This window comes from Petromyzon marinus, chromosome 37, assembly GCF_048934315.1.
Source record: "Petromyzon marinus isolate PM22_M1 ecotype Great Lakes invasive population chromosome 37, UKy_Petmar_22M1.pri1.0, whole genome shotgun sequence".
NCBI classification, from domain to species: domain Eukaryota; kingdom Metazoa; phylum Chordata; class Hyperoartia; order Petromyzontiformes; family Petromyzontidae; genus Petromyzon; species Petromyzon marinus.
Window position 1 is genome coordinate 14,626,055 of NC_133703.1, and position 16,519 is coordinate 14,642,573.

The 16,519-nt window shown below is 53.8% G+C and overlaps 1 protein-coding gene across 7 annotated transcripts in view; it reads left to right on the forward strand.

Annotated features, from left to right (window-relative positions):
* LOC116949707 (caskin-1-like) overlaps positions 1–16,519 on the forward strand; it is a 416,361-nt gene that overhangs the window by 389,619 nt on the left and 10,223 nt on the right. For 6 of the 7 annotated variants that reach the window (XM_032967321.2, XM_032967318.2, XM_032967323.2 and 3 more), the window contains 7 exons: positions 335–404; positions 1,971–2,056; positions 4,612–4,722; positions 6,549–6,650; positions 9,195–9,333; positions 11,288–14,272; positions 14,680–15,166. In XM_032967321.2, coding sequence (XP_032823212.1) covers positions 335–404; positions 1,971–2,056; positions 4,612–4,722; positions 6,549–6,650; positions 9,195–9,333; positions 11,288–14,272; positions 14,680–15,166 — 3,980 coding nt within the window. The remainder of the gene's footprint in view (positions 1–334; positions 405–1,970; positions 2,057–4,611; positions 4,723–6,548; positions 6,651–9,194; positions 9,334–11,287; positions 14,273–14,679; positions 15,167–16,519) is intronic. The other variant, XM_032967319.2, reaches the window with a different exon arrangement.

Genomic DNA, 16,519 nt, shown 5'->3' on the forward strand with positions numbered 1-16,519 from the left:
CGGGCCTTACTTGCTAAAATAAAAAAAACAGTTTAGTTTATAGTTTAGTTTGTCGTGGCCCCCCACACAAAATCTCGACTAGCCCCCCCCCGCCATCCGCGTGGAACTGGCGCCTGGGCCTGGTGTCGGGCAAAGGTGGTGAGGGTACTGGCGCTCTGAACCAGTTCACCACAGTTTGATTCCCGGCCATTCACATTATCGGCGGCAAAAAAACGTGCACCCACGCTAGCTTCGGTGACTTGCTCAAGAAGAGTTTTGCGCTTTGTGCTGGCAGTCTGCCCCGAGGCTCAAGGGGCGACGCTCGCCGCCCGTGTCTCTGTTGCTTGTGCCGTAGCCCGTCCAGGTGGTGCAGTCACTGCAGCCGGTGCCCGAGTCTGAGGTGAAACTTCCGGAGCACGCTTCGGGTGAGTCCGGCTTCTCTCCTCCTCTCCCGGTCGGTGGTAAACAAAACAAAAATCAGAACGGTGGAATTGATTCACTGACTAAAAAAAAAATATGAAAAAATAAAGTATGCTCCATCTCCGACGGCCTTGGGGTGTATGTAAGTACAGTGTGTTGAACTTGTTTCGCACCATATGTAGCCAACCACGCTAATCGGAGGTGCGGGGAAAGACAGCAAACTGGAAAGGGTTGAGCCAAGATTGGCTTCATTGGGTGACCGCTGTGCATCATAACAGGTTTTGTTGGCTACTGTCAGGCTGCGTTGTCAGCACAGGGCAGTGCAGCAAGATCCACTGCTGTACTCTACTCCAACGTCTCTGCTGCCCGCCGTGAAGCACTGTCCATGGATTACAATGTGTACTTGCACACGGGCTCTCCATAGCACAACACAGAGCTCAACCTCTGCGGTGCTCATGTTATACATAGAGACGATTAGCTATATAGACCCTTGACCGGGACTTCAACTCGCTACCATCTGATTGTGAGTCACGCGTTCCATCGAAGCGCACCTGTCCCGACATCTCCGCGTCTCCTCTAAGGCCCGGCAACTTTATCGGTCAGCTAACAAAACAATAAAATCACCGATCGACCATGACGGGGCAATGGAACTCCTTGACCTCCCACCTCTCGATCTGCAGCACAAAAGCGGAAACCTGTTTTAGAGCAGCTCCACCACCCGACGGCAAACTAAGCGCAGGCTATCATTTTCAAATCTCGTTGCGATGTGAGCCAGCGAAGAAAAGCCCAGGCAGTACACCGAGCAAGAGGTAATCCTGGGAAAATGATTTCAGAGAGGGGCCGCTCACGGGCGCGCGCATTCAGGCACGTGGCCAAAACAACCCACCACTTGGCTGTGTCTGGGCTGCAGTGCCGCACTGCCGGTGACGGCTCTTGGCTTCGTGCAGCCAGGGGCTGGGCTGGGGTGGGCCGGGGGCCGCATTGGGCTGCGATGGACGTATGGCAATTTGAGCTGGGCTGGGTTAGACTGCACTGGGCTGGGCCGGGCCTCACCAGGACTCTAAAGCTGGGTTGTTCTTGAGCAAGGATGGGGGGGGGGGTCAATGGTTTGAGCTGCTTTGAGGTTAGCTCGAGCAAGGCTGAGCTGCATTTGAGCTAGGATGGGCTGATTTCATGTAAGCTGAGATAGATGCAAAAATAAATAAGCTGGGCTAGATTTAGATGTGTGGCGATAAGTTGAGATTTTTGTTGCTAGATTGAGCGAGCCTCGGCAGAATTGAACTGGGCTGGGCTAGATTGAGACAGGCCGGGGTGTATTGGGACAAGCTAGGTGCGATCTAGATAAGCTGGGCTACGTTGAGCTCAGTTGGGCTGGCCTGGGCTTGGTAAAGCGAGACTGTGCTGGGGCTAATCGCGACTCGCCTCGTGGGATTTGAGCTCACCTGGTTTGAGCCGAGTTTCAAGTTGGACTGGAATTGAGTTTGTCTTAGCCAGAAGAGGGTTGGGCCAAGTCTGGCCTGGCTCCCTGCCTGGCACGATGTTTTACATTTGTTTCAAATGCGGGTCCCTAGGGTCGGGCCATGGACAGCACACGCTCGGAGCCGAGAGGCCCGCGCAGAAGTCGATTAAGCGTCACGAGAGATTTGCTGAAGACAAGGTGAGCGGCGGCGGCGATGAGGTGCAAGGGTGCTACGTGTTTGTTCCGCAGCGTGTGAATGCACAGCCTGTCTTTTGACAGGAAGCAGTCTCTCTTTTATTATTGTTATTAGCACTTTGCCATGACTTCGGTGCCACAGTACCAGAGAACTCAGTGTGGTTGTTGACGTTACGGTGAGATCACGGAGTTCGGCGTGTGCGCGCGCGCGCCAGCGCGCTGTGCGCGGAGTGGTAGTGTCGCGTTTGGCGCGCTGCGCTACGAACCCGGCGAACCGAGTTTCGATTCACGCTCGCGACCAATAACGATCGCGAATACTCGAACCGCTGCTGGGCCTCCCCTAGGTCGGCTCAGCCTCAATTGAGTACCTGGTGCGGCGTGTAAGCATCGCTGCCAGGGAGACAAAGGCGGCCGGGCGTGGATCTTTGTCTTTTGTTCTGTATTGTTGAGTGAACGTTGGTGAATTGCATTTATGTGCGCATTTCCATCTTTCACCGCCCGCAAGGTACTTTGTGTTACGTTTCCGTAACGTTTGACCGCTTAAAAACATTGTTTCACCAAAGCGCGTGTTAATTTCATGCGCACTCATTTCGGTCATGTTACAAAAGTCCCCCCGAACCGTTTTTTTTGCCAAATAACAGGATTCCATCGGGTAATGAGCTTTAGATTGTCCGTCATTTAACGGAAACAAGCCGACAGTAGCTGTTGTCACAAAAGGAGTTTGAAGGCTCAGACGTGCGATCGGGGTGTTGTACAACCCGATTTGCAGTCTTAAATCCAGATTTTCTGCATTCCCTTGGCAAGGACCAGTCCAGCTGTCAGAGTAAAATAACTGTTGGCTTTCCACAGTGGTATTCGCTTGATCACAACAAGAGATATTTGAATTGGGACTTGAACCCATGACCTTCCATTGTGAATAGTTATCAATCCGTCACAACACGGCCAAGCCGGATAAATTAAATACTCGCCCGATGTGAGTGGCCGGTTATTTATTATTTATCTCCGTCATCATCATCATCATCAATTCTTCTGGATGGAATTCCTTCCCATCCCCTCACACCCCACTGACAAAATCAATTGCTGCCTTCCCCGCTCGCGTGCAGCTGCAATTCATCGTCCAGCGATGTGTGTCTGTCGCTCCGCATCAACGCCAGTCCCCCCGCCACCCCGTGGGAGCGTTCAATGAAGGCAGTTAAACACACAATCGGCTTTCGCGACCAATATTATCCATAATTGAGGTTTTTGGGTGAGCTTGCGTGAAATATAAATGTGTCGTTAAACCCGCCTCCACCTGACATAGCCAATTAGCAAGGTTCGTGATGTAAACAGAACGTGGCCAATTCGTTACGAGTACAGCACACCGGTGTGTTGGGGAGTAAATCCTCAACGTTTTCAATCTGAATACGACGTTTCGCTGTTAATTGCATCATCAGGCCACAGTCAGAGTTGTGGAAAAATCCTCCTGTTTCGGTCTTAAGGCGTTACGTTCAAGACAGGTTGCACGGCTGACATTTAACAATTCCCTCCCAGCCCCTCCCCCCCCATCAAGCACCTATTCTGGGGTTTGCCTGACATCAGACTAGATTGCCTCGCCACGAACAACTCCGAAGCGGTCGCAGGATGAAGTTGTGTTTATAAATCCGAGGGGACTCTTGGAGGATTGCCAAAGTTGATATACATCTCTCGTGCGACGCCCAGACTGTTTTTTATTTGGCTGTGACAAATGCAGTTTGTTAGGCCTCTTGCTTCCCTGCGCCCCCCACACCCGCCTCCCCCAATCATCCTTTCCATCAGCCCTGACCCCAGATTCATGAATCCAAGACACGTCACCACTTTCCAGCAAACGTAAATAACACACTCTTTGACTCTTGTCACAGATGCCATATTGTCAATGTCCTTTCAAACACATATCTGTATGTATGGATTTTATATTTCCCAATTCCCAGCCACAACAAATTATGCCCTTGGGGATTTCTGGTCCAGGGGATGCTCGCTACAAAGCTCCCCCCCACCCCACCCCATCAACCGACGGGTTAATTAAATGGTTACTAATATAGAAGTGGCTCATGAGGCTAAGGCTCATGTTGTAGTTACAGAGTCAGCACATCTGATAGCCAGACTATAATCTAGGCAGGCGCCTGCTATTAAACCCAGTCCTTTGCAAAGCACTGCCGGACGAAGACCTCCACACGCTGTGTCAGCTACAGGTGTCGGTGGAGCATACTTCACCAGTGTGGTTTGGAGGAAGTGATCAGGACTAGTTTCAGATATCACTCGCTCCTGATGTTACCCACGGCTGGGCATCGAACTCAGGTATTGTACTCAGGTCTCCAGGTGTATCATGTCGTGTGCTAACCACAGCACCGCCAGTCCACCACCATACCGTAATTATATCATTTCTCTTTGTTGTCTTGATCTCATCAGTTGTCATGCTCTGCTGCAGTTTTGTCATCGTAATTGCGAGGCCAAAGTAAAAGACCAAGCCCCAGCAACAGACCACCGTTGCCTGTCCAACTTCCCGGAGGCGGCAGTACGACTCGGGTCACGTGTTTCCGCAGGAAGCGGAGGCCATCTACCTGTGGCTGCGTGAGTTTCAGCTGGAGCAGTACGTTGACAACTTCATCAACGCCGGCTACGACCTACCCACCATCAGCCGCATGACCCCAGAGGTGAGGACTTGAACTCTGAAGTGAGGGCGTGACCCCTAAGGTGAGGGCTGGATCCCTGATGTGAGGGTGTGACCCCTGAGGTAAGGGTCATGACCCTGGAGATGAAGGGGCATGACCCCAGCAGTGACAGCGTGACCCTGGGGATGAGGGAATCTCTGGAGTCACACGACTCCAGAGATTCCCAGGTTGTCTTAAGGGCATGGCCCCCACATGTGGTTGGCATTATATAAATATTATTATTATTATAATGTGCAGCCCTTTGTCAGTCCACTGTTGGGTGAAGATCTCCTCGCCGGTCAGTGTGGGATGATGAAGGGGACCCAGAACACTCGCCGCTGGCATTAGTGGTGGCCGGGAACCAAACGCATGTCACGCCGTTCGGAACACACTGTTCCGCTCCACCGTCATGATGGCATTTACCCTGGAAATAAAAACGGTGTAATCGCTTTGTGAATGCCACCCTCAGCGCTGGCCATGACCTAGTACGTTCCACCCTAGTGTGAGTGTACATTTTCCGCTCTGTTGCTGATGTGCTAATGACATACGTCTACAGACCGTTTTCTATCGTTGGAAACTTCTGTCAGGCGAATCGATCTGTGACTCCAACCAGATTGAGCCCCAAGACCGAAGCCATTTCAGCCCCTATCACGGCTGCGAGTGTTTTTGTTATGCATAATCAAGCACGTGAGTCCACATTCAGATGCCGGTGATGGCAGTGAGCCCGGAAGAAGTCGGCAAACAGAAGGCGGGGATCGGCCAGTTCACTCCTCGGGGGTGCTTGGTGTCCATATCAGAGCGCTGAGCTCACAGACAAGAGATCCTTAGCTCGGCAGGTTCTCAATCACGGTGACTTCGTGGTTTCAGCCCAGCTACTGCTGACTGCACACAAACATTTACAGTATTCCCTTGTTGTTCGCGAGGGATGCATTCCTGGAGATGCTCGTGAATTGCAAATTTTGCGGATAACGATATTGGCCTACGAAAATTACCTGAAATAAATACGTAAATAAGCTATTAAATACATGACTATGATGACATCAATTCTCTCCCATCACTTTATCTCATCACTCTCTCTTGGTACATTTGTCGTGTAGAGTTCCAGATGCGACTCGCGGATAGACAAAATCACGGATAACAAATGTAATAATAATAGGGGTTTTTCCCCTTTTTTCTGGCAACAAAACTGAAACCTCTTTACAAGGATTCATGTCTGCATTAACCACAATACCTGCAGTCAAAATGCAAACAAAAAACATACTATGATAATATATGCATTGTCCTTGAAACTGATTGGTCCACACCAAGGGACGGCTTTCTTTTGAGCCTCGACCCAATTGGTGCTCGACCAGATGGCGTCATCGTAATTGCACCCAATTGGTGCTCGACCAGATGCCATAAAAAAGGGGAAAAACCCTATTATTACATTTTGATACTGACAAAGGAGGTCTAATGATGACACGGATAACAAGTTAGTGAATAACGAGAGAACATTGTACACGTAATGTTTACTTAATTTGGGATGTTGCGACTGACAAAGAAACTTATCGAAATATCAGATTGTTCTTGTTCTTCTTCTTCTTGGTATGGCTGTTGTTGATGAAGAGCGACAACTTTAAACATCACTTTGAGGCGATTGAGCCTAGACAATCGTGTCACGAGTATCGGAGAGCTAATGCAGCGTCCATTTCTGGGAACGAATAAAATGCCTCTCGGGGTCGCTTCAGAAGTAGCAACGTGACATCGCCTCCCGGGGGGATTCTATTGTCTTCAGTTCCACGTTCACTTTCACAAGATCTCTCGTGGTTTGTTTTCTCGCTCCCCCGTAGGACCTGACTGCGATTGGTGTGACCAAACCTGGACATCGCAAGAAAATCACGTCGGAGATCAGCAAGCTGAACGTGCAGGACTGGCTGCCGGACTACAGGCCGGTCAGTGCACCAATCACGCGGGATGGGAAACGGCCCTCCCGCTTCAGTTGAGTGCGGAGAATTTGGCCCTAAATGAAAAAAACTCCAACGCGCATCAGTTGAGTGCGGAGATTGTGGCCGGAGGTGAGAAACGCCCACCCTCTTCAGTTGAGTGCGGAGATCGTGGCCGTAGATATAGTGAGGGAAAAAAGTATTTGATCCCCTGCTGATAGTGTACGTTTGCCCACTGACAAAGAAATGATCAGTGTATAATTTTTATGGGAGGTTTATTTGAACAGTGAGAGACAGAATAACAACAAAAAAATCCAGAAAACGCATGTCAAAAATTGTATAAATTGATTTGCATTTTAATGAGGGAAATAAGTATTTGACCCCTCTGCAAAACATGACTTACTTGGCCGCAAAACCCTTGTTGGCAATCACAGAGGTCAGACGTTTCTTGTAGTTGGCCACCAGGTTTGCACACATCTCAGGAGGGATTTTGTCCCACTCCTCTTTGCAGATCTTCTCCAAGTCATTAAGGTTTCGAGGCTGACGTTTTGCAACTCGAACCTTCAGCTCCCTCCACAGATTTTCTATGGGATTAAGGTCTGGAGACTGGCTAGGCCACTCCAGGACCTTAATGTTCTTCTTCTTGAGCCACTCCTTTGTTGCCTTGGCCGTGTGTTTTGGGTCATTGTCATGCTGGAATACCCATCCACGACCCATTTTCAATGCCCTGGCTGAGGGAAGGAGGTTCTCACCCAAGATTTGACGGTACATGGCCCCGTCCATTGTCCCTTTGATCCGGTGAAGTTGTCCTGTCCCCTTAGCAGAAACACACCCCCAAAGCATAATGTTTCCACCTCCATGTTTGACGGTGGGGATGGTGTTCTTGGGGTCATTGGCAGCATTTCTCCTCCTTTAAACACGGCGAATTGAGTTGATGCCAAAGAGCTCCATTTTGGTCTCATCTGACCACAACACTTTCACCCAGTTGTCCTCTGAATCATTTAGATGTTCATTGGCAAACTTCAGACAGGCATGTATATGTGCTTTCTTGAGCAGGGGGACCTTGCGGGCGCTGCAGGATTTCAGTCCTTCACGGCGTAGTGTGTTACCAATTATTTTCTTGGTGGCTATGGTCCCAGCTGCCTTGAGATCATTGACAAGATCCTCCCGTGTAGTTCTGGGCTGATTCCTCACCGTTCTCATGATAATTGCAACTCCACGAGGTGAGATCTTGCATGGAGCCCCAGGCCGAGGGAGATTGACAGTTCTTTTGTGTGTCTTCCATTTGCGAATAATCGCACCAACTGCTGTCACCTTCTCACCAAGCTGCTTGGCAATGGTCTTGTAGCCCATTCCAGCCTTGTGTAGGTCTACAATCTTGTCCCTGACATACTTGAAGAGCTCTTTGGTCTTGGCCATGGTGGAGAGTTTGGAATCTGATTGATTGCTTCTGTGGACAGGTGTCTTTTATACAGGTAACAAGCTGAGATTAGGAGCACTCCCTTTAAAAGTGTGCTCCTAATCTCAGCTCATTACCTGTATAAAAGACACCTGGGAGCCAGAAATCTTTCTGATTGAGAGGGGGTCAAATACTTATTTCCCTCATTAAAATGAAAATCAATTTATAATATTTTTGACATGCGTTTTTCTGGATTTTGTTGTTGTTATTCTGTCTCTCACTGTTCAAATAAACCTACCATTAAAATTATAGACTGATCATTTCTTTGTCAGTGGGCAAACGTACAAAATCAGCAGGGGATCAAATACTTTTTTCCCTCACTGTAGCTTAGTACAGGGGTGGCCAACCTCTAACAGACCAAGAGACAAAAGTACCCATGAGTTTTGCAAAGAGCTAAGTGTATATATATACACATTAAGTGTATGTATTAACAGTTTTTCCGCACAGCACGGTAGATATTAATTATTCTTTGCTACTGTGCGAGCGTCTTGTACGATATGTCCCTTCGATAGAGCCGCGTATGGTGGATTAAAGAGCCGCATGCCGCTCGGGAGATACCAGTGGGCGCACCGCTCGCGCGGGAATCCACGCTGAAAGTATTTATTAATACTTTTGACGTCTTGTCTCAGCGCTTGGCAAAGCAGCAGGCATTCCCCATTACAACGCACAGCAGGACTCTTCGCCGCCATTAGGGATTTATGACGTCAACGGAGACGCTGGTGTGATGGTTAGCAGCGCACAGGACTCGCAATCGATTTAAGAGGTCTCCGGTTCGATCTCAGGGCGCGACAGTTGAAACGTTGGTGCGAGTTTCGTAAATGCCCCCCCCCACTCCGCCTCTGTCCACCCAGCAGTGTGAGTGGATTCACCACAGTGAGTTGATCGGCAGGTCGCGTGCGTTAGGGAAAACCGTCGGTACTGCCACCTCTTTTCCAGAAGGCGATCTGGCCAGCATGGAAGAATGTCTTCTATGCAGGATGCCCAAAAGCTCCCATCGCCAGTAGGCGCTGTTGTGCCAGGATTAGCAATTGCAGAGGCTGCACCTTAATCTTTCTGACCCCGACTTCCGTGCCGTGCGTTGCGGTGTGCTGCAGGCGGGACTCGGGGAGTGGCTCGCGCTCATCGGCCTGGCCCAGTACCACGCCACGCTGGTGGAGAACGGCTACGAGAAGCTTGAGTTTGTGTCCGAGATCACCTGGGAGGACCTGCACGAGATCGGCATCACCAAGCTGGGTACGCCTCCCCGGCCCTGCAGCGTACACTCACACATTCGTTCTGGGTGCCACGGTGGCTAGGAGATGTTAACTACCTCGCCTGGTATACAGGAGGTCGTGGGTTCGATCCCGACCCTGCTGCCTGCTATATATTTGGAGTTTGCGTGTTCTCTCTCCCCGTAGTTGTGTAGATGTTTCCCAGGGTCCTCTTTGTTGAGATATCATTAGTGGCCAGGTCGCTTTCTGAAATAGTTCTAGTTTTATTCATAGTTCAGAGTTTTCATTCATTCATTCGTCAATCATTCCTTCGTTGCATGGTGGATGATCCGGTTGAGTTTGTAGGATTTTTCACACATGAGAACTTGAGATTTCATCCTGCATGCAAACCCTGGGATTTAAATCAAGTGGCTGAGTTTTATTTGGGTTGCCACCTGTTCCTGATTTTCCCAGTAGGCGGAAAGAAAACCACGGAAGGTGTGTTTAATGCAACCCAGGGTTGCCACAATTGAGGTAAAGGAAAGCAGCATGTGTGGGAAGAAGAACAACAATATATCTATATCTCACAGTACCGGAATACTAGGGGAGAACTGCTTGTAAATGCACCGTGTATTGAGTGATGGTATTATTATTATTACACAACTAACAATAACCAGGATTTTTTTACGTCCCCGGAAAGAATTTAAGATTTCCCAGGACAGCTGCTATTTCACAATGGGGACAATCCTGGGAAAACCAGGACTGGTGGCAAGCCAAATACAACCCTTCCACTTAGCACGCAGGATGAAATTGACTTCTCGTGCGTGAAACTCACCACAGTCTCAACCTTACCATGCATGCGGATCATCAGTACAACTGTAAAAACATTTTTTTATACATTTCAAATATTCCCCCCTCCGTTATAATGCGACTCAGCCAAGCTTCGAAAGCAACATTTTTCAAAGGGTCGTGGAACCAACCTGGCTTGTCGCGGAACACTTTGAGGTTCACCGTGAAAGAGTGCCACCTCGTGGTTAGGAGAGAGATAGAGGCCCACTGAATGCGCTCCTTGCAAGTAAAGTATCGTCACGGCCATTTCCCAAGTGACGTTTCTCAGTGTCGAGTGTGGAACAAGAAGAGTGGGTGAGTGGAGGCTTTCGCGACCAGTAGGATCGTAATTGTTTTTTTTTCGGGTTAGGTCGCTGTAAAAATGCGTGTCATTGAACCCTCCCCCGCCTGACACAGCCAATTAATAAAAGTGACACGTGAATCAAACGTGCCAAATGTATTACAGCCTCAGAAGCACCACCGATGTTGTAGTTGGAGAGGAATATCACAAGATGTATGTCCAGCATCATTAGGTTAACAGGTCACTGGAAATGTATAACAAGAGTGGATGTTTCTTCATTAGGTGCCTTGATTTCTGGAGTAATGGAATATAATCGGAAGATGGTCAAGTGGTGACAGTGGTTGGTGAACTGGGCTATGAGCCCATAGGCCTGGGTCTGAGACCCAGTCAAGGCTAACATGAGTGGCGGTTCTGAGCGCCCCTCTTCAGCAACCCGCAATGACGAGCGTGGTGAAGTATGGTCAAAACACCTCCAACTCAGCAGTGGCTTGACAAAGGGCCGTGAATCATGATTACAATTTAATGCATAGACAAAATGTCATTCCTAATCTATTACAATCTCGAATTGCGATTTGATTAAAGAATACATTTTCTGGTCTTGTGTTTACCATTGCGTTTGTGTTTTTTTTATTTGTTCGGATTTCTCTGCTCCTTTGCCCAAGACATGCAATTCGGAAAAAAAATTGCATGAAATGTAAAATTCTTCTCACACGCGCAGTTCGACGCGTGCATTGTGAGCATGTTCCCAGCTCCCCTGAAGGAAGCCACAAACCCCGTTTGTACGATCGTTACCACGGGGGACGGTAAACCGGTGCTCATCACACCGTGCTCCTGGACGGCCGCTCTCTTACGTCTCTCCGCCCCGCAGGTCACCAGAAGAAGCTGATGCTGGCCGTGCGGCGACTGAGCGAGCTGCAGCGCTTTGAGGAGCAGCACCAAGCCCGGCTGGAGGGGGCGGCCGCTGCCAGCGGCACCCTCAAGCGCCGCCCGGGCCCGGCGTCCCCGGCATCGACCACCACCATGGCGATCGTGTCGCACGGCCCGCCGGGAGACCCTGGCTCTCCTCCGCCGGCGCAGCCGCTGCTGCCCCAACCGCCGCTTCACCCGCAGCCCGGCTCCCCGGCTTCGTGCCGCTCGCCGAAACTGTCGACGTTCCAGGACAGCGAGCTGAGCCCCGAGCTGCAGGCCGCCATGAGCGGCGTCGCGTGCCTGGCGACGCTGAGCCCCGGCGTGACGCGGGACAGCGCCGGGCTGGTGGCACGCGCCATCCGCTACGGCGGGGACATCTCCGCGAGCCAGGAGAGCCTCGGCGGCCGTTCGGGCGGCTCGGGGAACTCGCAGCCCACGGCCGTGGTGCTCGCGTGCTCGCGCGCCTCCAGCAGCTCGCAGGAGAGCGTGGGCGGTGGGGGCGGTGGCCTCCAGGCTCGATCCGGCTCGGGACCGATCCTAAACGCGGGTGGTGGAATAAGCCCGCACCACCACCACCACCAGCAGCAGCGTCATCATCATCACCAGCAGCTGCAGAATCAGCAGCATCAACAGCAGATGTATCATCAACATCAGCAGTGGCACTACCAGCAGCCTCTTCAGCAGCAGATGGGCAGGGACGGCGCCGGCGTCAGCGGCGGCGGCGGCAGCGGCGGCGAGGGAAGCGGCGTCTTCCCCCCGGAGCAAAGGAGCAGCGGTGCCGCGGCCGGCCCGGCCGTGCAGCCCAAGCCCAGGCCTCCGCTCGCGCAGCAGTGGAGCTTGCCCAGCCAGCCCTCCCCGACGTTCAGCACCTTCACGCCGCCGCACACACCGACCAAGGCCCCGCTCGCGTCCCCGCAGAGCCTCACCCCCCCCCACACGCCGGGCTCGCGCAAGGCCTCCGCGACATCCCCGCCCCCCCCGCCGTGCTCCCCGCAGGCGTTCGTCTTCCCCTGCCCGGGTGGCGGCAAAGCCGGCAAGCCGCCCGGCGCGGCGGGCCACAGCCCAGCCCGGCCTTGCGACGTCGTGCGGACGCCTCCGTATGCGCAGCGGCAGCAGCGGCAGCAGCGGCAGCTACAGGACTCCCCGCGCTCCCCCATGGCGTTCCCATTCCCGCCGCCGCCCGCGACTAAGGGCCCAGCCCATGCCCAGACTCGCTCCGAGCCTCCCGCTGGACCCGGCGCCACGCGGCTCGCCGGTGCCATGCCCGTGCTTCCGCTGGAGGCCGGGGTGGCGGTGAGGCCGGCCAAGAAGCGCTCGCAGAGCCTGAGCCGGTACGGGGGCGGCGCCGGCGCCGCGTCGGATGGGGAGCACGAGGCGGCGTCGGCAGCGGACGACGAGCCACGGCCGTTCTCGTCCGACGCTCTCTTCACGGTGGCGCCGGCCGGAGGGGCGTACGGGCCGGGCTCCTACGCCACGCTGGGCCGGCGCGTGGGCCGCAGCCACTCGGTGCGGGGCCGCGGCTTCCCGCTGCCGCCACCGCCGGACGCCGGGGACGGCGCCGTCAACCGAAGCCACTCGTTCGCCGTGCGGCAGCGTAAGCGGGGGCCTCCGCCGCCGCCTCCCAAGCGCTCGAGCTCCACCATCGCCTCGGGATCCACGCTCGCCGACACCCAGGACCCGGAGGCCGGAGGCGAGGAGTGGCGGCTGCAGCGGCGGCGGCGGTGGGAGGAGGACGTCGTCCCCCCCGCGTCGGTTCGCCGGGACACGCTGGAGAAGAGCACGGACTGGAACGGCAACACGCTGTCAGAGGCGGGCGGCGGGCCGCCGAGCGTGCGCAGCATCGCCGCCATGCTGGAGAAGTCGGCGCTCGGAGGCCTCGTCCCGGCGTGCTCGCTCGAGAGCCCTTCCCCCGGCGAGACGTGCAAGCCCAGGGCCGCGTTGCCGCAAGCCGACGCCGACAGCGACCGTGCCGCGCACGGAGACACGCCGACGCCCGGGGTCGACGAGGCCCTCTCGGCCCACATCGTCGGCAAGGACGCGACGGATAAGAGGTCGCGCTCGCGGTGCCAGCTCGAGGACCGTTTCGGCACCGGACACGGTAAACCGGACGGCGCGCCCGCCGTGCGGCGCGTGAGCAGCGCGAAGAAGGCGGAGGTGGCCAACGTGCCCCGGGACGTGGCCGTCCCTGCCGCCGTGCCCTGCAAGAACCGGTACAGCGCGGCCGCGAGCGTCGACGCAGCTTCGTCGGAGCTCAAAACGGGCGCTCGCAAACGGACGACGAGCGAGCCGCCGTGCGCCTCGCCACGCTTGGAGGTCGGAGTTCAGAAGGCCGCCCCCGAAGGCGGCCTGCCTCCGGCAAAGCAGCTGGGAATGGAAAGCAGCCCCTGTTCTTCTCAAGGAAGCTCGGCGGAATCCATCCCATTCGCCGAGGAGGGAAACCAGACCATCAAGCAGCGGCCCAAAAACGGCTGGTCTCCGACGAGGGGCGAGGCCCTGGACTACGAGGGCAACGTCGTCGAGCGCGAGGCCCTGGGCCCCACCCACGGCGACGGCTCGAGGAACGTGGACAACGCGGCCTTCCTCGCGCCCGTCGAGGACCCGTCCGCTTTCGAGCAGGGGCTGGGCGCCCCGGAGATCAACCTCACAGAGACGGACACGGTCAAGCGAAGGCCCAAGGCGAAGGAGAGGAGCCCTCAGAAGGGCGGCGAGGCCGCCGTGGCCAGGGTGCAGCCGAGGGCGGCCGCGCAGCCCCCGCCCCCGCCGCCGCCTCCGCCACCGCCGTACCGCGGTGCCGAGGCTGCCCGGCTGCCCGCGGGGACGGGAGACCGGGCCAAGCCCACCGTCTCCCCCAAGCCGTCTGCCACGTCCTTCGGCCAGGCCAGACCGCCCGGACCGCCGCCTCCACTCATGAAGAAGCCCTCCATGCACTCGTCCACCGGCAAAGGTCATGACCTTTTCGCCGCGCTCGATCGCGGGGGAGGGGGGGGGTGATTAAAGTGCGGTGCCATCTTGTTTTAAAATATCTGGATATTTACGTTGATGTTAAAATGCAACGGCTTACTTTAGTGAGTGTAATATCACCTCGTTTGAATAGAATGCGTGATTTTTCGTTTTCTACAGTGTAAATAAATAGTTCGGCCTAACAGTTTATACTATTGGAATGTACCTGTTAAGTCGCATTTATTTGAATCAGCATCATTAGCATCATCGTCGTCACCATCTCTATTATAATTAGCATTTCTCATTCAGAGAAACTGCGGAGATGTCGATTCACATCGAAGCAGCTCACACAGGCCTGGGAAGACGATGACCAATAATATGCGACGGTTTTGTCTCTGTCTTCCTGTTCAGACGGCAGCAGGGACTATCCACCGGGAAGTCTGCCCCCTCCGCCGCCTCCACCTCCCATGTCGGTCAAGACGGGCGCCGTTGCGTCCCCCTCCGAACAGGACGTCGTCTTCAAGCGCAATGCCGGCCGACCTCACAAGAAGCCACCCCTGCCCGCTCACCTCTTCTCCTCCGAGCCCTCCAACGACAGCAGCAGCAGCAGCAGCAGCAACCGGAGGTCGGTCCCTCACTCGCCAGGGAGAATGGAAGAACCTGCGGCCACACCGGTAGAGAATAACCGCGCCACAGCGCCGGTTAGGGACGATCGTGAGCGTCCGCCGGAGTCGCCCGGGGGCGGCGGGGAAGCCGCGACGGCGGCGGCCGGCGACGGCGGGAGGCCCGAGTCGCGGTCGGGCCTGGCCGAGGTGGCGCAGCACCGGCTGGAGGAGACGAGCGCGTCGCTGGCCGCCGCGCTGCAGGCCGTGGAGGACACGCTGCGCCACGACGGCCGGTAAGACAGAGAGGGCCCCAGACTTTGCTGCGCGTGCGTGCGATTGTGCGTATGTGTGCGTATGCGTGCGTATGCGTGCGCGCGTGTGCGGAGAGCGGCGGAACGATGTTCTCGGCGGAGGCGGCTGGGGGGCTCGGAGGCGTCAGGGCGCTCAGCCGGCACTGCTGAGACCAGGTTCTCAGGTGCAGCGAGTTGAACTTCCTTTTCAGGAAATATACTTAATTCACTTTCAATGGTTGTTCCTGCGCTGCTTTTGTTTTGCGGGTGTTTGTGCTCATATATCTTTTTTTTAACGACGTTGTTTTGCGCTGATTTCCCTTCGCTTAATTTATGTACTTTAATGTTGATAGAATGTCTTATTTTGGTGACCCAGATCACATTCCTATGGTGGGGATAACCACTCTTTCACCCATATGTACACGCACGCACACACACAAAAACAAATACAAACAAAGATTTACATTATGAGACCTCCTTTGCCAGAAACAAGATATAGGAATAGGTTTTACCCTTTTAACTGGCACAAAAACTGACACCTTTATTCAAGGCATCATGTTTGCAATAACCACAACACAAGCAGTCAAAATGCAAATTAAAAAGACAACTCTTATAATAATATGCACTGTCAGTTTTTGTGCCAGTTAAAAGGGTAAAACCTATTCCTATATCTTGTTTCTGGCAAAGGAGGTCTCATAATGTAAATGCTCACCCCGAGCCCTCAATACTCTGATAGTGCGCTGTTTTTGAGTTGTACGCCTTTTGGCGTCTTCTGGTCCAACACCAATGGAGACTAGGCTCTAAGAAAAGCTGTCTCGGGTGTGGACCAATCAAATTCAAGGACAGTGCATATTATTATAAGAGTTGTCTTTTTTGTTTGCATTTTGACTGCTTGTGTTGTGGTTATTGCAAACATGATGCCTTGAATAAAGGTGTCAGTTTTTGTGCCAGTTAAAAGGGTAAAACCTATTCCTACAAACAAAGATCCCACCATATAGCCTTGGCAGACGTTTGAGTCAATTGCTGTTAGCGAACGCTAATGAATGCAGGCACGGCACACGAGGAGGTGCGTGGCCAGCACTATGCTCAGCCGCCTTACCAGGTACTCAAATATTTGAGGCTGAGGCGACCTAGGGTATGCCAAGGACCGATTAAAATAATCGTCACTGGTGTTAGCCATGAGCGGGAATGGAACTCATAGTGCAGTGTGCTAACCGCGCGCTAACCACTATGAGTTCGATTCCCGCTCATGGCTAACACCTGTGACGATGATTTGAACCGGTCCTGGGCATCCCCTAGGTCGACTGAGCCAACCGCTGCACTATCGCTCGCACACACAACCACACACAACAACCC